General features: G+C 45.1%; 1 protein-coding gene across 1 annotated transcript in view; it reads right to left on the bottom strand.

Moving 5' to 3' along the window:
* The window catches only part of LOC144831343 (zinc finger E-box-binding homeobox 1-like), a 421,511-nt gene extending 398,502 nt beyond the window's left edge, over positions 1 to 23,009 (bottom strand). Inside the window, exon 1 of the mRNA XM_078688986.1 lies at positions 22,880 to 23,009. Within this exon, the coding sequence (XP_078545112.1) occupies positions 22,880 to 22,937 (58 nt within the window). The 5' untranslated portion in view covers positions 22,938 to 23,009. The remainder of the gene's footprint in view (positions 1 to 22,879) is intronic.
* Positions 23,010 to 26,248: the final 3,239 nt, after the last annotated feature.

Here is a 26,248-nt window from a genome sequence, read left to right as displayed (position 1 = left end):
CCCACGCTGCAACTCTGGGCAATAGTTGCTTAATCTCCACTACGGCTGCCCACCCGCTGCGGGATGCCTGGCTTTCACCCTGGGGATACCCAGTAGGGGTTATCTCACAGGGAAAAGCCAGGACGGGTTCCCAAGGCAAGCGCCTTGATGCCTTCGGGTGATACGTGCGCTATATAAGTCGCAATACATTTACATTTACATTTACATCACTCGAACAAGTCTACTATCTCCTAAGGGATGTTTGCAAGGAAAGCTGAGTTTCCTTTTTGAAAGAAATGGCTAAAAAATCATTTTAAAATATTATTATTTCATCTCTACTGGCAAACAGTTTTAGAGAGTGGGACTCATTAAATAAATAATACCCTGTTTCAAGATTTTCCTCCACACCTTGAAGGAACATTGCTCTGAAGCAGAAAACTCATTTAGGCACCCCTTAATTATTTATTTAAAGAGCATTGGATACTGCTCGAGTGCAACCCTATAGTACATTCTGTGGTTCTTACCTTGGCAGAGGCCGTTCCTGCCATATAATATACCTTGCCGTGTACAGATACTAGATGTATATGGTTGGTGTGAAAGTGTATGAATCTGAGTGAGTGTAGTATGATAGAATTATGGTATTCTATAACCAGGGTGACATATGTTTCTTTTTCTGTTTTTTTTTTTTATTAATTCAGCTTTTTTTGTTTTGATAAATTGATGTATCATGTGGAATTGTGATAAACGATGTACTAAAGGAATTTTTTATATGTTATATTTAAAAATAAGAATACAATAAGTTGAAAGTAAGAGATAAAAAGTAAAATAAATGAACAAGAAAAAGTACAATCAAGGAAAGTATATGTGTTATTGTTGTGTCTTGAAGGTTTAAGAAAAGGACATGAATTATGTTTGAACATGTAAAGTATATAGGCCATGAGGGAACTTCCTAGTGTTGTACTGCTCGAGTGCAGACCACGTATATAGCACAGAAGAAATCAGGCACATTTGGGAAATCAGGCAATAGCTAAAATCAAGAGAAATATCATCCAACATTCATGCTGAGAAAGGATATATACTGGATACCACATGTACTATGGTAGAGAATATGCTCAGTAGAATTGCCATGCCACATAATAAGTCAGTTGGAATTTATAGTTAATATGCCCCGAGAACAGCGTAGAGAAGCCGCTTGCTATTTATATCTAAAAAACATACGAAGAGCTAAATACTGTGCTACACTTGGGTAACATGAGTTACTGGTGGGTTGCTAATAGTACCTGGCTGTACACGGCGTAGGCTGACAGTCCAATAAAAGATCTGAGGAGCAGTATGATTAAAGTTACCAGGCTGCTGACTTCATGCACTGTATCTTGTCCCTTGCCTCAGGACTCTGCATGCAGTCATCTACAGAGTGCAGCCTCAACCTTTTGTGCACACATAAAGATCCTTCTAAACTGCTTCCCTCTCCCAAAAATGTTTCCAGGGCAGCAATCGCCATGGTCCTGACTCAGCCCTAGATGCATGTGCGACATTGGTATCCCACCTGTACACTTTCGCAGACATGTTCCCTTTCTCACTCACTCCCTAAGACTCACTTATTCTAAGAGTTTGTCTTACTCACTTTCTAACATAACACTAAAACTCATACTTTCACACTCACCCTTGCTTTTTATTCACTGGCACCCAGAGGATCTGTTTACAATTGAGCCGCTTTCTCATTTGAAGCACAAACTCCTGTATGCGTCTTAAAAAGGGGATTTAAGGTGTAGTTGCAAAATTTCTTATGTAGATTTTCCCTCTGAACTTTCACCAAGTAACATCTGCTGCATATCGGGGGATGGGAGGGATCAAATTGTACTACTGGTCGGCTTACAGAGCTGTGACTCAGTGAAAACTTGCGTAGTTGGCATGTATTCCCCATTCTAGTAGCTTTACCACACCCGAGGCAAATGGTAGGGAGAGGGTGCTCAGATTGTACCCAAATTATCACTTGAGTTGCAATAAGGACCTCACTATTCTTCACCTTCTTAACTTTCTGTTTTATTCAAGCAAAATCTGCCCTTTTTAACAGCACTTTCCACTGTCAGCTACCTAGCACACACACATTTGTTGGGAAATGGGCACCCATGTCAAAAGAGTAAATACAAAAGCAATAACGTCCAGACTTTAGTCTCACTCACCAAAACTCACAAAATATTAAAACAGACACCCTCACCCTACTGAAGCCACAGCTACACAAAAAAGCAAATGAGACTCTTGTCTGAGATAATAATAATAAAATAATCTTTATTCGGTTTTTTAGCATTTGCAAAACCATAAAAGATGACATTCAAACATTCATAGTAAAAATTTGCAGTTGAATATACATTTAAAAAAGAGAAAGTGCCTAGAGTTTACGTGTCATATAGAATTATCTTTTTAGTTTAAAGATTGTTTCTGTGTCTCATAATGCACTTTAAAAAGTTCAACACATGATACACAATGGTTTCAGAGTCCAGAGATTGAAGTGCTAGCATAGCTGGGCGACATTGTCTATAATCCCATTTTTTTAGTAAGGGGATAAGCCATATTTTTCGGTGGGTGTGGAAGAACTTGCAAAACAATATTGTATGCATGGTGGACTGTTGGGAAAGATCATCGCAAGGACACAGGTCCAGCTGGGTTTTCCAGTTATTTTTTTCCGGAAATGTCACAAGTCTGAAGAAGAGATTCATTCTGAACCTTGTTAAAAGCATTTTTTCGTATGCGGTGATCTCTAAAGTCAAATAGAGCTGAATTTTTGGAGACTGCTGTGTTAAAATCGCATGCATGGTAGTTTTTTTTTAGATCAATGAAGACAGTCTCAAAGATTCCAAATGGCTCAATGCAGTCTGTTTCAGTTCTTTTTTGGATATGTCTTTTAGGTCTTCTGGTTTATAATAATATTGTTGTAGACCCATGTCGGAAAAGAAGTGTCTTACATAGGAGAGCCAAGCTATTTTGTGGGCGTGGTCCAACTCCATAATGTCCTGTACGATGTTTTTGGTCAGAGAGTTCCTTTCCGACAACCAGACCCGCCTCCAAAGTAAGAGAGGTTGGATTTTAATTAAATCCTCAATATATGATATTCCCAGTTCTATGTGTGAGGCATAGATGGAGGTGCCTCGTGGTGTTGATAGAAGGAATCTTATAAAAGTGTTTTCCTCTTTTTGAATAGAGCCAGTAGGAATATGACCCCAGATCCCTGCGCCGTATAGTGCGATGGATTGGCATTTCGCAGCATAGATCTCTAGTAGTTCTACCTGGGGTTTTTTCCCAAGTTTGTTTGAGAATTTCATTAATGCCATAATTGCACGTTTAAATAAATGTCTCCTGGCCTCAACCGCCGCTTTCCAATTTAGGGCGTCATCAATCATAACCCCTAGATAGGGATATTGTGAGGTCTTTTCTATTTTTTGTTCTTTCAAGTAAATGGCTTTAGGAGCTTTTCTTGGTCCACCGACCACCATGACAAGAGTTTTTTTAATGTTGATGTGCAAGTCCAAAGCACCCATGAACTCTGCATATTTGGTTAGGGACTTCTGCAGTTCGATGGGGGTACGCGCTAATATAACAGCGTCGTCCGCATATAATAGGGCGGGGATCGGGCGGTCTTTTATTCTAGGGAGGTCCCTTCCTCCTCTCAACATGGCCTCTTCTAATCCATTGGTGTACAAGGAGAAGAGGAAGGGGGCCAAAACACATCCTTGCCTCACTCCCCGCTCTATTTTGAATGGCCTCGTCAGTTCGCCTCTTGTCCCAAACCTCACTTTCGCCGTGGCTTCACTGTACAGCTCTCTTAAAAAGTCCAGGAGAGGGGGATCTACCCCCATTTCGCTCAGCAGTGACCAAAGCTTAGCATGAGAGACACAGTCAAATGCAGAGGACAAATCTACGTAAACCATGTAGATGGCACCTGGTTTAGCGTGGGTGTACTTTGATATTAACAAGCTTAGATTTAAGGCCTGTTCGATGGTTCCAAAACCCTCTCTGAACCCGAACTGCAGGTCCGTGAGGATCTTTTTATCTTCTGCCCAGTCTTGTAGTTTTTCAAGGAGGACTCGGCCCACAACTTTGCCCAAAGAGTCAAGAAGCGATATTGGTCGATAACATTTAGGATCTTGTCGGTCCCCCTTTTTAAAAATTGGTACCATAGTAGAGGAGGACCATGAATCTAACAGACCAAGTTTGGTTGTTGCCATGCAAACTCTTGTAATTATTGGTACCCAGAGGTCAGGAAGATGTTTGAATAGATCGACTGGGACCCCATCAGGGCCGGGGGCTTTCTTGCTCTTGCTTTGGGATAGCGCCAGTTCAAAGTCCTGCAAATCCACTTCCAGTGGTATAGGATAGGTTACTGCAGTGATGGTATACTGGGATTCTTCAATGCTAGATGTCAAATTGAAGATTTTCGAAAAATAGTTCACCCACGTGTCCTCATCAATAGCCACGTCGATTTTTGGGCCGTTGGAATCGGTTAGGAATGGGGTTTTAACTATTTTCCAGAATGCCTGGCTATCTTTCGTGAGTGCACTCCGATGCAAAGCATTCCACAAGGATTGTTTAAGCTCTTTTTTCCTTGTTTTTCTGACGGAGTTATACTCCCGTCGAAGTGATTGGATGTTTAATTTGTCTCTGTTTGGTTTTCCGAGAGCTTTCCTCAGATTGGTATGCGCTTTGGTACAGTCTCGGTTAAACCATCCTGTGGAACTATTTCGGTTAGATGTTTTAGTTAAAAAGTTTTTAATTTGTTCTATTATAATGTTGAAATTTTCCAATATTTGTTTTGGTTCCGCACAGGGATCGAGACAAATCATTATGTTATCATATGCAGATGTTACCAATTGCTTTGTCAAGATGTTAGGGTCCACTTTTTCCCATCTGATGGTAAATCCGTTCCTTTTGCCCAATTCAAGCCGGTTCTGGGTTAGTGCGGATGGAAAGTCATGCCCTAGAACCACCGATATGACCTGTAAAGCCATACTAATGGCAGATTGCCCGCAATGCACTTGCTTCTTAACTATACCAGTTAATTTATACACAATGCACTCTAAATTACAATAGAAATACAACATGCAAAATAGTGAATGGGTGCGTTCACAGCAATGAACAAGCCTTGGCACGGATTGCACAGAGGGTAGGTCAGTCGCTACTTGCGCAACCGACGTACGAGTCAGACACAACGCCATTGAGCGTCCCGGCAATCGGGATATGTTTGGCACAGTTTCACCGCCTTTTTCTGGTCCTTCCGGTAACGGTTGGTGTAATTTGGTGAGAGTATGGTTACTTATTTCTATACACAGATATGAACTGCTCTTCAGTGAGCAGTTAGTAGGGGTTTTCGTCCTGAAGAAATGCCACGATCCTAAAGACACTACAGGGCATGAAACATGCTGACCGACATCCTTACTTAAGTTCTTGATGAGATTACTAGATCCTCCTCTTGCAAATATTGTAGGTTTTTAATCATGACATGGAAGCCGCTAATTAAAGTTGGTTCTGCTGGTTCCCATAGTTATTTTTAACTCACATCTTCCCCACACTCTACTCACCTTTGTATAGACACCTCACAGACCACACACACCCACTTCATCATAGGCCACGATCACAGGTTAAAGATCTCCAGTAAAGAAAGAAGATCTCCAGTAAAGAGCCCCACTGCGGGGCCTGATGGTCATTGCAGCGCCAGTCCAACAAGGAGCTGCCCGCTGTTGAAGCATGACATCCCTCAGGGTGTGTGAGGGCCCTTGCTCCTTATAGGAGCTCTCCCCCGTTAGGACCTTACCTCCCTCTCTCCTTTTTAGGAACAGCACACCTCTTGGTTTCACAGTATATATCTTGGGGCACGTGTTGCATTTTTCTGCCCCTGTCCTTCCTTGTTTATTTGTTACAAGCCTTGTTTATTTTGTTATGGTTTTACAAAACTCTGGTGAGAGACCAGCAGCTTCAACAACAAACTTTAAAAAAAAACAATAATCTAATAAAATTGTTAAAAGCAAATATATATTTGATCTCCAGTAGTACACATTGCCATAGTAGGCCCTAGCACTTAACTGAACTACTTTGTGTGTGGATGTGTGCCTTGTGAAAGGGCAGAATGCCTTCACTCGCAGTGTATTTAGCCAATGGCAAAAATGAGCTGACTTATTGCTCCATCCTTTAGTGGACAGCCGAAAAATGTAAATGACACAACACAACCCAGTGGATGAAGACAGCTTCTCTGGAAGCTCCTTATATATATATCTAATATATATTCTTTTAGCAAATCAAAATGTCTTGGCCAATGCTAGGGTACAATGAATTCCAAACCTGTCCTTCACACTAGATAAAAATAGCTTTTAAATGGCAAAGTAACAAAACCTGTCTGTGGCGTAGCCAGTGTGTCCTGGAGCCATAATGCAAAGAAGGCAATTGTAAAATCCAGCAGTAGTTAGGGTTAAGTGGGTCGCTTAGGCCCCTGTGTTCCAGTGCCACTGCACCTGCTGCATCAATGGAAGTATCTCCCTGAACCAAGTCCTAGTTTGGACCTAGTTTGTTTGGAAAAAGTGAATGGTTTATTTTTAAAATGTGTTGCTTTGAATAGTGTGTACAAGGCCTGAGTAGTTTCACAACACTTTACACAGAGACAAGATGTCAGTATAAATAAAATACTATGAAAAAGACTAAGTACATATAAAAAGAGAGAAGCAATAGAAAATAATATATACAAATTTACAAAGTAGTTTGGCTGGGGATGTCATTTTTATTGTAATGTACAAAACAACTAGGTCTATAAAACATTGTGTGGGGTGTTATCGCACACATCCTAGGTAGACAGAATGTAAGTGAAAACAGAAGAAGAATGTAAGTGAAAACAGAAGTCTCAGGCATGGCAAAGTGCATTGTAGTCAAAAGGCCTCAGGAAAATTATTTTCAGCTAAGCAGACAGATGGGCCAAATCCACAAACTCCTCGCTTTATTTTAATTACCAATGCATTGGAAGACAAATAGAAGCACTGTAGCCGTGAAAAATGTCACCACCTCACACAAGAGGAAATGCTTGCCTATTGTGTTGCTTTCGATCCGTCTTTTGTTTTCTTTGCAGGTCTGATTGGCCTGTGCTGCAGCTCACCTGGGAAAACCTTTTTTGTGCGCACTGTTGTGAGCCCTCTGCATGTAGGTTGATGATTGTATGTGCGGCCGCCCAGGGAAGCACCTTAGAAGGAACATAGTCCTTAAGTGAAAAATACCCCAGAACACCTAGGTATCCCTTTATTAGTGGTGTTCCTGGTATGACTGAAATGATGTCAAAGGGGGGGATGGAGACAGTGATCCTACACCCTACATATGAGGCGACATGTTTCAGCCCTAAATTATAATGGCCATAGTGTCCACAGCTTTCGTCAGGACTACGTTAGAATGAAAAATGTCAGTGGAAAATGTTAATAGACGTAACCAAGTTCAACCAGGACAACAATAGTCAACATGCAAGCGTCCCAGTATGGAGCACTGTTCGCTATACCCCACTAGTTGGCTAACTCTGGGGTGTGTTGCCAATTGCTCATGGTCTTGACTCTGGAGCAGGCTCATTTCTAGGGCCCGTGCGCTTCTTCCCTCCCTCAGCCCTGTCCTCACAGGGTACTCGCCATTAGCTCCCAACGTCCAGCTGACGATGGCATCCACAATGGCGTTTGTTGGTCTCATGTGAGATAGGGCCCAGCAAAGCTAGGAGACAGTTTTGCAACTAATTCTTGGAAATAACTTTATGGAAACACAACTTAAGGACCAAGCAAGATCCTCTTATCACATATCACTTTTCACAGTGGACTTGCTCGCCTGTTACCCCGAGAAATTGCAAGGACCTTTTTTCATCCCTCAGTGCCAGGTCGTATGGGCTCCCTCACCACACATTCAGTTTTAAAACAAGCCCGGTAGTTCGCAACTTGCTGTGCACAAATAACGATAATCGTTTTTAATTTGACCATTCACAATATATTCAAAGCAGAAGAGACTTACACACAGGTCGCCTCAAGAAAAAAAAACAGAAGTGAGGAGATCCAGATTATTCTGCACTCTTTTTATGCTGACATTGCACATTGTTGACCAAAAAAATCGTAGGTTGTTCCCACCCACAACCACAGCAGCGCCAAAGGACGCCTGAGATCGCCTTCGCCGTCACACCCATTCTGGAGAGTTCTGCGGCCCTTCCGCCTGCACTGGGCCCACCTCGCGCGGAAGCCACAGCGCGCGGCCGGTTAGCGCGCGCGCACACCGGTCTCCCCCTGCTGACGCCAGTCTGCGGCCCTTCCGCCTGCACTGGGCCCACCTCACGCAGTAGCAACGGCGCGCGACGGGAAAGCGCGCGCACACCGGCATCACCCCTGCTGACTCCAGTTATTGGAAGCCCGGCTATTTCTGAATTTCTGCATAATGTAGAAAAAAACGTTGCACTGCGGTTTTGGTGGATGGTGAAGTGAGGAGAGCGTCGGTTCCGTTTTTCCCCTTCTCTGTTTTAACCCCTGAATTTTTGATTCTGGAAAAAAAATACCAGATTAGTCATTGCAGAGAAAATTCGCAACAGCAGGAGCAGGCCCCTCGAATGCTTTAATCGAGCATCAGCCCCATTATGACTCTGGTGTTTACAGTCAAAGGGTCCCATTATGACTCTGGTGTTTACAGTCAAAGGGTGTTTTTCTACCAGAATTACCGAACAGAGACATGAAATCATTATCAGCTTGGGTGAGTGTAGATAAAAGTATTAGCAGTGTGGCTCGTGAGGCCCAGACCTTACATGCGCTCAGAATCAGTGGTGCTGGAACAATTTTCAGAGTGGGGATGCTGTCATCAGTGTTAAAACTTAGCACTCATAAGGTTTGTGAAAAACCCGAGCATCTCACAAAGAACACGTGTCGCACATGAGCCACGCCAATTTACCAGGAGAGTGGTAAGGGTGTATAATATGTAGCTGGTGTTGCATTACAGAGCACACTCACACAAATATATTATTACTAAAGCATGGTGTGGTCGCACACTGTCATGCGATTCGTTTTCATCCTATTAACTTGATTGTTTCCACCACACTTCAGGATTAGAAAAAAGCTCCTTGTCTTGCTGTCCTGTTTATTTATTTTGAAATATTTGCACAGTTAATTTATAGGTATTTAAATTGTGTTGTTTGCTAGAATAAAACAATATCGTACAGCCTGTCCTTTCATACCAGCAAGATTGCCCCATAGTTCACGTCACAAAATGTCACACTTTGCAGTGAAGAAACAGTAGACGCCAGTGTCCTTGTTAAAATGAGCAGCAATTTGTCAGAAGACTAGATTGAAATTTGACCTGTCTTTAAACGCACAGCAACTGTAACAAGGTAAAAACAAAATAATGCTCACTTACAAACATGGGTATTTGGGGGGTGCTGCAGCACCCCACTGCATCCCTACTTATAACGCCTATACTCAGAATGTCAACTATTTCCAAAAGATGTGAATGATAGCTGGGAGTGGAGGCGGGTCGTGAGCAGAGGTTCTCTATGGTCAGACTACTAGACTTCCACCATTTGATCTCAGTGTACTGGGCATATTCGGGAGTAAAGGACTGAAGCATGGTTAAAATCAGCGCAATTCTCAGCAAGATCCATCACGTTTTTGTTTCACACTAGGATGTCAACCCCCCATCCTGGGCATTACAGGTCCACTCTTGGACTTTGGTATCATACCCTATTGCATTCTGGGTGTTGTAGGCTTCTTCTGCTTCCACTGAACTAATTGGACTAACACATCTGACGCAGTGATGTCTAGGTGACAAGTACAGGACTGGAGGCAGTATCCATAATGACCTGGTGTGCGGGGGTCATCCTAATTCACAGGAACTGCAGGGGCAAGGCCAGAGATCATTCAGGGTCTATGCTATGAAGAGTAAGATGGAATGAGTGTTGGTCAGATGGCCGTAGGGTTTTGCTCTGCCATCGAGCTGTATCTAGGCCTTGAGCACTGCTCATTCATCAGTGGTCCCGTTGGAGCTGTGTATTAAAGGGCTTTGCCCTCGCCTTCATCAGTGTATCTCCCAGCTCACACTTTTCATAGTAGAGGGCAGACTCTACCATTGTAGTGATTGGGATTACGCACCTGTATCAGTGGAAAACAAGACTTTGGCTTCCTAGGGTCTTCAGGTGCCTTCCTTCCAGGACTATGGTGTATGTGTGTCTTTGAGTCTATAGTGGTGGACTGACAGCCTCTCTTTCCTTCTTAAATTTGTACTTGCAGCTTCGAGGACTCCCAGCATATCCTAAGGCTGGTAAGAGAGTTGGTGCTGTGGTTGAATAGATCAGAAATGCATAGTTAGTAATTTCTGCTGTGCCAGAAAATTTTAAAACCTTTATCTGACCAAACAAGTGGCAATTGTTGGTGCTCCGCCCGCTCCCCGAACAGGGCTTGGAAGTGACACTGGTCTTTCTTTAATTTCTTAGTATGAGAAGGTAGCTTGGTCTCCCATTGCATCCTTAGTCACTGGTTTCACGTTGGTTAGAGTTTTCCCATCCCTAGAATATTCAGGGTTGGGTGGTATCGAGTGTGTTAAATACCACACCCTTTATTAATTTTTAGCAGATCAAATCTGCTGGAATTTAGCTGGGGATAACAATAGAGTGATTACAGAGACAACATGATTCTTTCTCTAACCACCGTATCGGTTTCAGCAAGCTTTTACAAAAGGTGTATCTTTGACATGCTTCACCTTATTATTCTTCAGGCCTGCCACTGTCAATGCCTGTGGCACCTGCTGCTTCTCTCACTCGCCTGTAAGTACCATGGCACTCGAAGCAGTTGTCACAGTTATTTTTATTTAGCCTCGAATACTCAATGTATCCCGCCTCTCTCAAGTTATCCTCTGACTATCCCCTGTTGTCTGAAAATAAATGAAATGTTGGTTCTTTTGCCTCTCAATCTCAGTTTATTGTCTCAAACTAGATAAATTAGCCAGCTAACTACCTTCTGCAGTTATCCTCAGCCAAACTAGTCAGCTCAAAATGTGATGGTTGTGTTTTTTTTCCTAGTGATCCTTGCAAGCGCCATTAACTCATTTTGGACAATAAAGCACTTTGCAAAATGTGAACTGAAGTCGAAAGCACATTGACACGAATCCGTTCGTGGAGATGTACTGAAACAGTATTTTAAAATCTTTCCTTGTTCATATTACAGAGGAACGATGACATCAAAGCCTGGTGGGCTGAGGACATCAAGGTGAAATGCGATGTCAGATCTGTTGTGTGACAAAGGGAAACTGACGTTATCTTCTAGGACCAGTCCATCAAAGGAGTAAGACAGTGTGTGAGAATACAATTACAACAAAAGCGTCAGAAATCGTCATTTAATAATCCACATTTGTAAAGCGCACAATCACCCGTAGGGGTCTCTAGGCGCTGGGGGCCGTCGGGAAGATTAAGCGAGCTATTGCCCAGAGTCACGTGGTGCTGGGCTAACCTGCCGCCGGAGCCGGGGATCGAACCCTGATCCACAGATTCCAGCGTTAGTCGCCCTGGCCGCGGAGCCACACCTCTCCAGCCACTCTGTCATAGTGTTTGATGACAGAAGAGGGCAATGTGGACTACTGACTAATTAGCTGAGCTTGGAATCTTAAAACTGTTCTAATTCCTGCATTGGAATCGTCCAAAATGCATGTGGTTCAGGGTAGCCCACGTCTGTTCGTAGCACTATGTAATAGAAAAGATTGAAACATTGTCCAACGAGCTAAGTAGCGCTGTCCTAGTTACATCCTTATATGTTTACATTCGCTGTTAAATCCTGGTTTCTATAATGTGGTATCGAAAGAACACTACATATCATGGTAAGGCTGGCCAATATACAGCACCTCGTGTTTTAAATGTTCCTTCTGCAAAGAAACAATTTTTTGTAAAGCACACTGCTGCTACTTGGAGTTCGATCTATGTTACACCAATCACCTAAAAATGCCTTAGTAAATATCCTCAGAGCCCTATACCTAGGACCACCACTGAAATTATACAACGGGGAGGACCAAATTATTTGGCATGGTTGTTATTATTTTGGGATTTGTACAGTGCAACAGCTACTCGGCGCTTGGCAGTACAATCTTACCCAAAGAGCCAGGTCTTAGGGAGTCGTTTAAAGATCTGGATGTCCACCGGGGCGCAGAACTGTCGAGGGAGGGCATTCCATTTCCTAGCGGCCAGATAAGAGAATGAGCAGCAGCCCACTTTTTCTTTCTGAGTCGAGGAATTACCACCAGCACGGAGCTGGAGGACCGGAGTCACCTGGTCAGTTGGTATGGAGTGAATCTGTTGGACAGGCACTGAAAGTCTTTGTGGTAGAAAGATCTGTGTGTTAGAACCAGACCTTTGAACCTCACAGGTTCTTTGATGGGCAGCCAGTGTAGTTCTTTTAGGACGGTTAGGTGTGAGCTCTCCTGGGGAGTCACTTCAACAGCCTGGTGGTGGCTTTCTGCACCTGCTGTAATCTGTTCAGGAGGTAGGCAAGTAGACCCAGTATAGTGAGTTGGCATAGTCCAACCTAGAAGGGATCAGGGCCTGGAACACAGGTTTTTGCTGCAGAAGGACGAGGCGTAAAGGAACTTTTTAACCATCTTTAGCAGACCAAAACAGGTGCCTACTACCATAATATTGCAAACACAAGGAGATTATGGATGGAGAGCTGAAACTTTTCAGACACTCACCCTAGTCACAGATCTGGGTTGAATCCATCATCGTTCTTTGGCTCACTTCGCCACCCCAGTTCAGACATAGCTATATGCAAATCAGTCCTGACCCTGTGCCTCATGGGAACAGTCCAGCCTGAACTGCCAAGCCATGTCTTTCCTGGACCTGAAACATGCTTCCTGAGACCACTACCATAATATAACATAACATGCTGACTAAGTGTAAGCACACCTCCTAATCTAAGTAATTTTCACACCCGTCCTCCTGCCAAAAGGGGAGCAGGAAAGGGGGCATTTGCATCCTTCACTATCTGGTGATGCCTGGGTTGCATTTCAAAGATGGCATCACCTTTGAAGCTTCCCACCCTGTAAGGTCGTCCTGGCCTGGGGGAGGTGTGAAGCACCTCCGCCAGAGTAAGCTTTGTTCCTGGCCTCTGAGAGTGCTGGCTCTCACACCATAAGATTAGAAACATGTCTGGTGGTGGCAGGCTGGCTAAGATTAGTCAGAGACCACACCCGTGCTTGGTAGGCTTTCAAGGGACCCTCTAAGGTGTCTCCTGTGTGCATTTACTATTTAATCTAACACTGGCTTCAGTGAGGATTTATTAAGACGAGATGTTTGGTATCAAACATCTTATGGTAGAGTGAAGCCATCATGGAGCTTGGAAACTCGGGATGACAAGTATCCAGCCCATGTACTCTCTATGGCTTCTCTGTGCACTTACCATATCCAAGAATGGACTTAGATATTATAGGGTCATAGCTGCTCATGCAGATATATCCACACATAGGATATAGTACACCCTGCCTTAGGGTTGTGAGGCCTGCAGTAGGAGTGACTTACCTATACCTCATGCAGTGTATGGGGGCATGGCACACAGGGCTGTGTGCCATGTCGACTCTTTGGTTTTCTCTGCACCAAGACATGCAGCCTGCAGTGGCAGTTTGTACAGTCTTGGTGAGGCGTCTCTGGGGTGGCACTATTTGTGCTGCAGCCCCAGTGGACGCTCTTCAGTCCCAATGCCTTAGGGGCCATGGATGCCATTTACTAGGGACATATAGGGGTTGCTGAAGTTGTGCCAATTGTGATACATTTTTAGGAAAAGAACTCTGGTACTGGGAACCTGGTTAGCGGTGACCCAGTACACCTCAGTTAAAGTTATATTAAAACCCCAAAAAATTAATACTGCAACAAGAACCCAGTTTCCCACCATTATGTTACAAAAACCGTGGAAATTCACTGAAAAAAAAATACATAGTTTAAAGCTGCTTTAAAGTTATGTCTGATAATAATATTTTACTTCATATTAAAAAACTTTTGAAATTCACAGAAAAACAAAGGTTAAAGTGACCTTATAGTTAGGTGAAAATGTCACTTACAGCATAACATTTAAAACTAAAAGAAACACTGAAATATGCCAGTTATAATTAACTGAAACAACTATAACTCTCACCATGAAGTAACTCTAACTCGTGCCCTCACTGACATATTCTAGTGGAAATAAATGAAATTTCTCTAAAGCAGCCCTTTGAAAGTGCTCTGGCACCCGCGAGCTGGGTCCACGAGACCTTTTACTACATATGTCACAAGATGGTGACTGTGAGGCAGGGCGTTTTCCTCAACATCTGCCTTCCTGCTGCCAGTGCTGGATTTCTCCTTCTCAAGCGGATTCATTTGGGCTAAATAAAAACCCTGAGATTTTATCTCCCTGCAGAAATGTTGAAATCGGGTTACGTGACAGCAGCCGCGGCCCGTGGAGGGAGTTGCGGTGAGGCTGAAAGGCAGGGCGGAGGAGGGGCAGGGTGGGGGGTTCTAAAAATCGGAATATGGATAATTGTAGGTAAGTAAACAATTTAATTAATTAAACGAATTTCGTAGCGCACGCTGCATCGCATTTTGCAATGCAGGGCGTGCTACGAAATTTGTTTTATCAATTAAATTGTTTACTTACCTCCAATTATCCATATTCCGGTTTTTAGAACCCTGCCCCTCCCCCACCCCGCCTTTCTGCCTCACCGTAACTACCTCCACGGGCCGCGGCTGCGTGACAGCGCCGCTTCCAAATGTTCTGCGTGTCTAAGGGGATGGGGCAAAAGTGGGGTGAGGTGAGGATGTTTTGTCACACTTTTGGCAGTGATGGACAGGCTTGTTAAGTGGCAGGAGCTATGTGCAAAGTCTGTGCTCTATTACTAAGACCTCACATCCCCGAGCATGTGGATTAAGGCTAGAGCTGAGGTGGCCAGCCTAGGCTCGGAAGGGTTGAATTTTCATTTTAACCACTGGCTGTGCAGTGAACCTCCATTAACTTTTGTTATATGTAAATGTGTCTTAGGAGCCTATTGTGAACATTTGGCATGCATCAGTCTCCCCTGGACACTCTTCGACTCAGGAATAAGCTCTGTGCAGTTAAACTTTATTAACCAAGGTTCAAGTGTACAGTTAGAGCGATAGGCATTGCTTTATAGAGGTATGTGCATAGGGCAGGCCTTGCACCACCATCACTAGGAAGCATGTCAATGTATAAGCAGGGATTTAAGTGGGATGAAAAAAGTGTGTGTTTGGGGGTCCCTAAAAGGGGCGTGGCCTATACAATTAAGTGTGTGTGTTTTTTTTAAAAGTATTTCTTTATTGGCATTTACAATTTCAGCCGTCAAACAGTTATACAATTCCAAAAAGAAACATCACATTAGAATATCAAGTGCATTTTCACAGATCTTGTACATATTGTATACACTTCTGCCCACGTGTCACCCATTCCCAATTTGTAAAGATTACATCCACTTTGTAAAGTAAATAAGAAAGAGAATGCCCATTTAAGGCGAGTTTTCCTCATGAAGTACTCCGGAGAGATCTAGCGCTATGTTCTTTTAACCTTGTCAGTTGATTATGTGTGGTTTGAGATCGGATGTTTGACTTCAGGGAGGGCCATAATTATTGGTTTAACCAGTGCCCAGGGGGATTTAGCAACATATATGCCTTTAAAGGCTCTCATATATCTTTTGATCTGGAGGATGGTGGCAATAACTCAGAATATATGGGCATTTTTTCCTTACGGTATAATAAATCATTCAGCCAATCTTTAAATTTGGGAGCTCACGTGTCTCTATCTGCTTGCCACTCTACGTATGGCCAGTTATAGCCCCAATGAGACAAACCGCTTAACCAATACCTCTACATTTTCCATGTATCCCAGCAGCGCCATGAGGATGGTGGAAGAGGATTCCAGTTTCCACACTACCAGCATGGATTTCTTAGGGGTGGGGACTATACAAACTCAGCACATCTAATCACTATTGTATCCACCAGGAATGAGTAATTTTGTCTTCCACGGAAGCACTGCATTAATACTATTGAAATGACTTCGCAGAGTAAAACAGATAGGTAACAAAAAAAGATCTTTATGACCCAATGTTAAGGGACTTGGAAGGATGGGAGTGTGAGATTGCCCTGCCTCGAACTAGGCCATTGAACTTCTGCCTACACTGAGATCTCTAAAACATGTGCATAAACCCGCCGATCTATCTTACCTATTAATAATGGGATGGGGCAAGATTCTGCCTGATGTGGATAATACACTTCCAGACTTTGCCAAAGACGTCTCTGTGAAACACAGGGAGTCTGCTGATTCGTCTTCTAAACTCCGTAAATTAGTGACCTCGCTATACTCCGGAAATGTATTTTTTTTAAAGCAGGACCGATGGTTATTTCTTTTAATTTAGAGTAATATCCCGCGCAGTTGCGTTCGGTCTGGAGAATCCATGTTGGCCCGCAAAACCGTTCTCAGCCCTAACCATCTAAAAGTGTGGATTTTAGTGAGTCACCAGGCTGTGAGTGTGTAAAGCGGGGCTGCCCACGAAGGCCTGGGTGACTGTGCGCGTGAGTCTCTCTCCTCAATAGGAGACGGTGCACGTCGGTAGAGGCCAGTCACTGAGGGTCGGTGAGGGCCCTCCGGTGCTATACGCTGTGCCCTGTGCAGTTTGCACTACTGTGCCACATTCAGCAGCGCCTGCACGTCCCCTGCTTTGCCTTCAGAGCAGAAAGCAGGCACAGAGGGAGGCCTGGTATCTTTAATTCCAGTCCCAAGTAAATACCCCACAGAGAGGACCCCAGCACTCCTTTTATTCCAGTGTCATCCTGGCTGGAAGCTGGTGGAGCTACAACGTGTATATTTACTACCCAAAGAACTCTTAAAAACCTCAGAAACACAAACTTTGTGAAAGCACAGTAAGGTTAGAAACTTATACCACACAGCTTGCATGTGGCTTCTCAATGCCGGTTACTAACACTCAGATTCATTACAAAGCTTACAACCGGTAAGTAACACAAGGACTTATACAACAATAGCAATAACCCACTGAGCTATCCACATAAAGTCAGTGTTTGACCTGCGCAGCAGGCGCATTAACCCGCTATGCTGTTTTATGACGAGTCAGATCTGTGGCTAGACTGCATAGCGATGTGTCCAGCAATTGCATTACCTGCCAGAGCTATTTTTCAGGCATTGTCCCCCTGAATTGTCTGGGCATACAAAGATCTCAGCAGCAGGTGCCATAACCCTGCAAGATATATTTTTTTTAATCTGTCTGTGAACAATTAAGAAACCCCAAAAAACGCGTGTCACAACAGTCCTTGTTGTCAATTTCTTTGGGGGCAAGGTTTTTTTTTTATAAAATAGGCTTATCACAAAGGAATTTTGGGGCAGGTAAAACAGTATTCGGGTGGTACTGTTTTACGTACTCTTCTTATATGCATTAGTGAGAAAAAATATACCTATAATGGAATATTCCAGAATAATCGTATGCAGTTAGTACAAACAGGAAAGTGTGTGCCCTCTTTATACTTTAGTGTCTGCAGATTGGAACTTTCGGGGCGATTGACAAAGGCACGCACTGTACGTAAAAGAGTACTCTGCCCATACTCATAAATGCGTCTGTGACTCGGCTCTTGCATGGGCGACTGGACTGGCGGACTCTGCCACCCTATCGTCGCTGCCATCTCTTGGACCCCGTTTCGGGGACCCGGAGTAATTTGTTTCACATTAGGCCGCAGTCCTGGCAGGGACAGGCGCGAGGAAGCCCTCCCAGTAACTTCTTCAATCCTGGGCGCCACTTGCACTATTTATACACACGGGTGTGCACACTTCCTGTGGTGAGCACCAACACCTCTGGGAGGGCAGAAGAGTCAGCGGCGGTGAAACGTGCCACCGTAAGAGTGAACAGTGACAAGCTGAGAAGATGTCGGAGCAGGTTCACTTCACACAAACCGCAGGCCCAGGAGGGGCTTTGCTCCGGACAGTGTTGCTATGCTGACACAGAACAAGCATGTCCACAGTGCTAGTGTGAGCCCGGTTACCTGCGCAGACCGCAAGCGACCCTTGTTCACCGGCGCAAGGCCTCACTGTTTGATCTTGTGCCGATGCATTGGGTGACTCATCGAACGATCTGAAGCGGGTTTCACTTTTATTCCGAGGCACTTCCGACCTCTGAGTCACTGGAGAGCCATACACGGAGGCGCACAATGGAGGAGGCTGGGGAATAGCCCCACGACGACCTCTGGTCCACATTACGGGATCTCTCTTCTCCCTTCTAGTACTTCTCTTCATTGGGATGCGAAGGGGGGGTCATTCGTGAGTCGGCCCATCCCGGAGGTAGTCACCCACAGCTTTTTGTAGGAGCCACATTCACCCGACGGGGGTGGGGGCCGCCGCAGCATTGCCTTTCACACTCCTGACAGAACACTTTCATGAGCCGAGTCACTCTAGTCACTGCGGGCCATACCAATCCATGCAATAACGCAACGCTGTACCTCGAGTCACTGTGGGCCATACCATCCATGTAATAATGCAAGGCCGAGTAACTCCAGTCACTGCGGGCCATACCATCCATGCAATAACGCAAGGCCGAGTAACTCCAGTCACTGCGGGCCATACCAATCCATGCAATAACGCAACGCTGTACCTCGAGTCACTGTGGGCCATACCATCCATGTAATAATGCAAGGCCGAGTAACTCCAGTCACTGCGGGCCATACCATCCATGCAATAACGCAAGGCCGAGTAACTCCAGTCACTGCGGGCCATACCATCCATGCAATAACGCAACGCTGTACCTCGAGTCACTGTGGGCCATACCATCCATGCAATAACGCAAGGCTGAGTAACTCCAGTCACTGCGGGCCATACCATCCATGCAATAACGCAAGGCCGAGTAAATCCAGTCTCTATGGGTAATGCGCGTATCAATAACACAAGGGCGAGTAAGTTCAGTCACTGCGGGCCATACCATGCAATAACGCCACGCTGTACCTCCAGTCCCGGCGGCCACCCGCGTGCCAATAACGCAAGGGCTTGGTGAAATGTGCAGACACATGAGTGTTAACCCCATCCTGCCTCCGGTCCTGTACAGAACCCCGAAAGGCCGAGCCTCGATTTCGGTTGGACTGGGAGTTCTTTGATATTATTTAATGGACAAAACAGGGGGTACAATGATCTAGGGGGTAACCAGGTCGGTGCATTTTTATAGTGAGCTCCCAAGGATGAACATCTGAGAATCACAATGGCCTCCAGGTCCTTGGGTGCAGTCTACATGTTGCAGCTGCATTAATGCCACTCCGAGTCATGTGGCCTTCGTCAGGACAATAGACATCCACCAAACAGTATTACATGAATCCACTAGTGATTCCACTTTCTTTATCAGTGAAAACGCGCACACAGCGATGCTGACATTTTATCCATCACTTTTTGTTTTCTTCTATTCGACAGAGATGCCAAGGTGCTATTTGGCACTGAACCTGAAGTAATAGACCTGAGGCCGAGGGTGGGCACGGTGCTAAGGTGGCACCGCTACCACTACCCCAGATGTGAGCTACCGAGACCGTTCTTGTGTGGGTCTTCGAACAGCTCTCTCTGAATGTGGGCCCATGCCCCGCTCCGTACCTGGCATGCTTTTGCCTCAGTGTGAGCACTGGAGTGGGGGGCATCTGAGGCCCGGGAGTATAGCGGCCTGAAGCAAGCCGTGCCTTCCACGACCAGCTCTTCCTCGTCTTCTTCAACATCAAGCCTTCGTGCTCAGCACTACCCTCTTGCCACCACAAAGTCCCCTCTGCCCCAGCGTACCACAGACTCGAACCAAAACGCAGCTTCCAGTCCTCTCGCTGGTTTTTATCTAGGTAACTGGGGGTCACCCTCAAAACTGGACACCCCTCTTCTTGAAGCAGTAATGTCAGCAGCATCTTTAGAAACATGACAAACGGGCCCATTTCTCAGCTCTGTGCCGCCACGGCGGGACCCTAACAGACCGACACATTATTTATTTCCCGGCGTTCACATTTTATGACGGCTTTACGACATTCTGTCGTTCTGTTATGTGACTTTGGATGAGTTTTGTTCGAAAGACGGTGTCAAAACATAAACATAAATAAAGTTTGACTTGTCTTGAAGTGTAGAATGCGAGGATTTTGAGAGCAATTGGTGCGTCAGGCCGCCTTGGCTTTTAGTCCGTCTAATGTCACTAAAATAATTACCATTTAGTTGAACAACAAAAACACACAGTCTCAAAGCGCTGAAAAACATGAAACATAGATCTCTTTTTGGTGGGCGGTATGTGGGTCCTTAGTGGAATTGCTCGTACCAGATATTTATCTCTGAGCAGGAAAGGGGCGCTGCAAACGGAATATTCGCCCTAGCGAAGTCTCCAGGTCCGACAGAGGAACGCCTGGCCATTTTCTAAATGTCCAAACCACTGACAATCCTGCTGTCCGAATTGGATAGCACGATCCCAAAATATGTGTTTAATATCGTGAAACATTTTGTGATCATTCGTCTTTGAGATGACGCTCTCACCATCTGAAGCCCACACTCCACTTAATTTAAATGTACAGGGAAATATGCATTGTTTGGTAGGCCTGGTCACCTGGGTTTGCCGCTTGCGCTGTGTGAATGTCCATTCAGACATCTAAGGCAGCTGCCTTGGGCGTTATGGTGAGCGCCCCAGAGGGGAAAAGGACAGCGCCTGGAGGCTAGACTTATTTTCCATCGCTATATTTCTCTGTTTCTCTGTTTGTATAACACTTTCCCATCTTAAATATTACTCTGAATACAACTATATGCATTTTATCTCAGTCTAGCGAATTACTTATATCGATAAGTAATAATTGAATGAAGGCGGGAAGTGTGCTCAGCGGGTTCAGCGCTGGCTGCTCAGAGATGTGCGTGGTCTACAGGTCGCCTGATTGAATCCCGCAAGTGTTGCCTGTGGCTACCATACTTTCGAGTTCGATAAAATAGTTACCCATATGATCATAATTCTAAAAAGGTTCTGCCTAAATCAAGCACTGCTAGCGATTGTTAATAATGTTTCAAGGAACATTACAACAGTGAGTCTCGCAATGGGGGAGGGGCCAGAAACAGAGGGAGGGGTCGAAGCACGGAGACCTGGCCTAATCCCAGTTTTGTGCGGCTCTGTCACCGTTACTTCATCGCAGGCCTCCCCTCACTATGCGCCAAAAATGCCAAGTGCTAGAAAAGAAACGAAATACTGCCTCCGCAGCTGGACGTCACCTGTGCTTGTCCGTGCGACGGTATTCACTGGAATTATGCTGTTCTGTGGGCGCAGATTTTCCGCATAATTATGGATTTACTGTAATTGCCACATACTCTTATCATCTGCTGCATAATCTGGTTTTTACAACAACAGTAACACAAATCTGGCTCAAACGGATTAAAAATTACTAAAACGTGGCCCTTGGCAAAGGTTGACTGGCTTTACAGTTGCAATTTGCTGCCTGCCGGTGTTAAACTGATACTAATGTGCTAAAACCTTCCATAGCTGGTGTTAGCAAATGCAGACATGACAAAATAATGAAGTGATATTGTCACCAAATGTGCGGCATTACGTCTTTTATGTTGCCTTTTCTTGCCGCATAATGAAGTCAACCCTGCCACATAAATTGCCACATAAATTGGTCCTAGTCGCATAATTCCAGCGGCCGTGGGTGCAGCTCCTGTAAGCACAGAAGGGCACCCATGGGACTGGACATAAAGAGCAGCGCCTCCTCGTCAGCCATGATACAGCGAACACAGAATCCCATCTGACATTTTGGTATCATCTGTTCGGAACCGCTCAGATTCTCATGGTAGGCGCTATAACGCGAGAGAAAGAGTTGGGTAAACGACCTTAAACGATGTGTAAGGTCCGTCCTAATGGGTCGGTTGCAAAATGGAACTAGTTGTCGCCCTTGACTTGCGGCTCAATAAAAATCAAACATAACAAGCGGTTGGTGTTTATGTTATGTTATGTTAGGATTTTTTTAAAGCGCGGGATTCCCACACAGGTGTCTTAGCGCTGTCCACCGCTCACTACCCACCCGCTGAGGCCATGGTAACCCACAGAGCGCATGCTCGGTATGCAAAGCAGGCGCTTCAGTATTTTGGCAAATTGGACGTTTGTGCTTTTTTTCCTTTATATAGAAAAAATATTCACTTTTCTACAGTTAGCTTAGTAAATATGGTGTCCTTGTGTAATGCAAGTGGTGCTATGTAAAGCGCTCTGATTCGGGTCAAGTTCAGGCTGTATAAAACTCTGGAAAAAAACGCTGTAGTTAAGTTATCACATAGTGACCCGGGTTGGTAGAGGAGCTATGTAATCTCATGCGTGTGTACACCCAGGTGACCAGGCTCTCTTCACAGGGATGCCCTGTACAACATCCCAAGGCAAGGCACCCGGCTGGCGCGGACCCCAGCAGTCAGTCGCTGTCGTGAACAAGCAATAAAGTGCCCCCTCCTTCAGACAGCCACAAATGCTTCTTCCCTCTTTAGCATACATTTTTCATCTCTCTTCGAACATGCCCGAAATACGCATCATTTGTGTAGCGCTTACGCCTCCAAAAGACCACAAGGCGCTGATATTTGGCTCAAGCGGCGGAGATACCTGCAGTCAAGCTGCGCGATTGGCCTGTCATGTGTGTGAGGTTGGCCCCGAGGGGACCACAGGGCACAGGAGGGGGCATCAGAGAGAGAAAGAGACATCAGTAGGGTCTGGAGCTCAGTAAGGGTTCCGTGCCTACCCTTTCTCACCTGCCCGGCCCCATGCCACCCTGCCAACTTCAGGCTCTATCGTGCCAACGCGCGCTCTGGAGCAGAGTGCCGGCACTTTAAAGCGCCGAGCACGGAGCGCCTGGCCTCTAGGCGCGCGGGCGAGCTGCGGTTCCTACCGTGGCTCCTCCTGGGCTTGGCCTGCTTGCGCCGCTTCCCTCGGGGGTCCTCGGCCATGGTGGCTGCGCGCCGAGCCCGGTCCTCTCCCTCCTCACATGCCGGGCAGCCCCCGGCCTCTGGCTCCCGCACACATGATGCTCGGGTGTCTCCCCGCTGTCAGCCTCCCCCACATGATGTCACTGGCAGCAGAAGGGGCTGGGCGCCGTGACTCAAAACTCCAGGCCACGAAGAAAGCGCGGACGAACGGAGAAACAGACAAGTATTTTAAGGCAAGCGCCGAGGGCGCACCGGACCCTCTTCCCTGGGTGTGGCCGCCGCTGGGTGGCGTGTGACCTTCGCAGTGCCAGCTTTCGCGATGGGTTGGAGCGAAGTTTTCGGCTAATGTCCACAGGAAAAAAAACATTCTGTGGAGACGATGGCACCTTTTATTGTATCTAATAATATTATTAATTTACAGATCTTATATCTACAGGGGGAGACCGGACCGGGCTGAGCGTGTGACCTTTGCTGACCTGGGCAGGATCTGGGAGGGGCTAAAGGTGTGGGATATGAAACACTAAAGAAAACAAGATATTCCTATTTTAACATGATTAGTTTTGTTTTTTGTGAGCCCTGCTGTTTTTCACTGGCTGTACAGATCACGAAAGATCAGTCCTAGGGGTGAGATCAGTCTCTGGAGATAGGAGGTCCTTACCAGAGTCCGAAGATGGTCATTCTCAAAGGGTGATCAGTTATCTGCTCGTAGGCACTGTGGAAGTATCGAGGCATCATTCACAGGCGGCACCGCCAGAGCTTCGCGCTGCAGGTCTTAGGCGCTTGGATCCCGCTGAACGTTAGAAAGGGGTGTGTGGAGGCGAAGGGCAGAGTGTCCCTTGGGCAGTACAAGCACCAGGGGCATCGGAATTATGCGGCAACGGGAAATCAAAATATGCTAGTAGGTTGGAGAAATTATGCAGCAAAGAAAATCAAGTTATGCAGTACTATGCGGCACAATATGTGGCTTTATTATGTCACCCTTTTTGACATTTTAACAAATTATTAGAAAACGAATCATAACGGAGCAGAACATATAACATGTTATCAAGTAATACAACTATACAGGCGCAACACATCCTATTTAAAATATAATGAACTAACAAGTAATGATTTTGCCTTGCATGGAAGCATAAATCACCATTAAAAAAAACCATAACCCTTTCTAAGAGCCGGAGTAAATGTTTGTGTAAAACTTGCAATGTTATATTCAGCAGAAAACAAGTCTACACATACAGGCCGGTTGTATTATTTGTGGTGTCTCACTATCTTTTATTCTTTCTGCCCCAGACATGTTTTAAAGCTGTCATTCCACTCATGTTTCACACATGAGACCGATGGAGGCAACAGCATGTAATAATAAACACTCCTGAAGATCAGCTGTGTACTCTACATAGTCCCACTTGTAGGCATTCTACGGGTCAATACACAAAACCCTTAAAAAAGAAGTAAAATGCTTCGGCTTCTTCTAAACTCTAACATTGTCTGGAGGGTACGTTACATTTGCACAAATAATGAAAACCATTGTCAGAACAAAGGATTCATCCTTTTCGACATTGTTTAAATTATATAAATATATACCTAATGAGAGCGATCAATAATATATATATAATCCACATTTGTATAGCGCACAATCACCCGTTAGGGTCTCTAGGCGCTGGGGGCCGTCGGGAAGATTAAGCAAGCTATTGCCCAGAGTCGCATGGTGCTGGGCTAACCTGCCGCCGGAGCTGGGGATCAACATTCGAAAAGTGGTCACTTAACTCTTTCAGGGTGTTGTCCCTCAGTTGCACCTTGTGGACAGCGTTTTTAGTAACTTTTGATCTGTTTGAACTAGAGACTTTTGTTTCTTGAAGTCTGAAATTATGCGGTAGATGATGGATTCTGCAGCAAGTCCAGTAAATCATTAATTTAGCACATGATACACCACACTCAAAGTCCCAGTTTCAGAGGATCTGTTTACATCTGGGCATACTGGTTCTGTCCCTGGATGCTAGCCCGCTGGGGCAGGGAGGCTGCCTAGAACAGGCAGCTGAGAGTGCTTCCACTGCACCCAATCTCTGAGCATTGGTTCTTGGCAAATGAAAGCCTTGCATATTTTTGAATCCTTCACATTGTGCCTGTCAACCTCAACCCCTAACCCAGCCCCGTCTGTATTATCTCAGCTGAAACTCTCTTTCCTTCTGAGTTCTTCAACATTATGACTTGTTGATCATAGTATTCAGACAATAGAATAGAGATGTGAGGCACTCTGTTGATGCCCTCCTCATCGTGACCTTAAATGAACAAATTCAAGGTGAAAGACGGTAAATTTAGATTGGCATTATTCAGATGACCACATAACATTTTTAAGACCAAAATTGACTCTGAAATGCATTGCAGTGTATCGTTTGCGTCAAGTCTTCTCCTTGTTTCATTCAGTTTCTCTTCCCGGCCGTACGTTTTTTTATGTAATATCGTGACTGAGAGCAGCCATATCATGCTTCCTGGTGGCACTCAGTATCTGGCTGGTGTACGTTTGTAAGACCTTAGGAAGGTAGTCTGGTTGTGCAAAGACTCCTGTACTACATGTCAGAACTTGAATGACAGTGAACCCTGCAATAAGAACAGCACCTAACCTACTATCCCCAATGATGAATAAATATGGTGAAAATCGACCACCATTAACGTGTGCACACTATTAATGCACCCACTGTCCTGGTGCCATCCAATACAGGCTAATAACAGTTAAAAGACAACCACAAAACTATCGTGTAGGATTCACCATCTCAAACCTCAGGTATGGTCGAGTAGAGTCCTGACAGTCACGGGCAGAGTAACAGCCTCGTTACTCTGCCCGTGTATGTCAGGACTCTACTCGACCATACCTGAGGTTCGAGATGGTGAATCCTCCATGATAGTTTCAGCTTGCCTTATCTTGGTGAGACTGGTGGCCTTGTTCTTTTTGGTTCACCGTATCTATTGTTTGCCCTACAAGTACTTTGGGAACAATCTTCCTCACCTTCTAAATTGTGTGGATATTATTTACATTACGACCTCTCGATACGTACACATGTGACGATCATTCTTATCACGCCTTGGACTTGGGAGTCCCAAGAATGATTATTTGACCTGAAGAAGTCCATCCTTAGGACGAAACGCGTCGGCTGTTTTTTCAATGTTTTGATCAAAACTTGAATAAAAGAAGAAGAATGGATATCTTGGACACAGACTCATTTGTTTGTTAGACGTCCATCTTTGTTGTATTGTGAGAAGTTGGCCTGATGTATGATGTCTCCAATTCTGGGGGCACCTTATATCAGTCCAACCAATCCCTTATGGTGGTGGTTGTAAGT

This window comes from Lissotriton helveticus, chromosome 1_1 (genome assembly GCF_964261635.1).
Source record: "Lissotriton helveticus chromosome 1_1, aLisHel1.1, whole genome shotgun sequence".
Taxonomy (NCBI): Eukaryota; Metazoa; Chordata; class Amphibia; order Caudata; family Salamandridae; genus Lissotriton; species Lissotriton helveticus.
The sequence above is the reverse complement of the archived record's forward strand: the minus strand, read 5'-3'. Positions and strand labels throughout refer to the sequence as shown.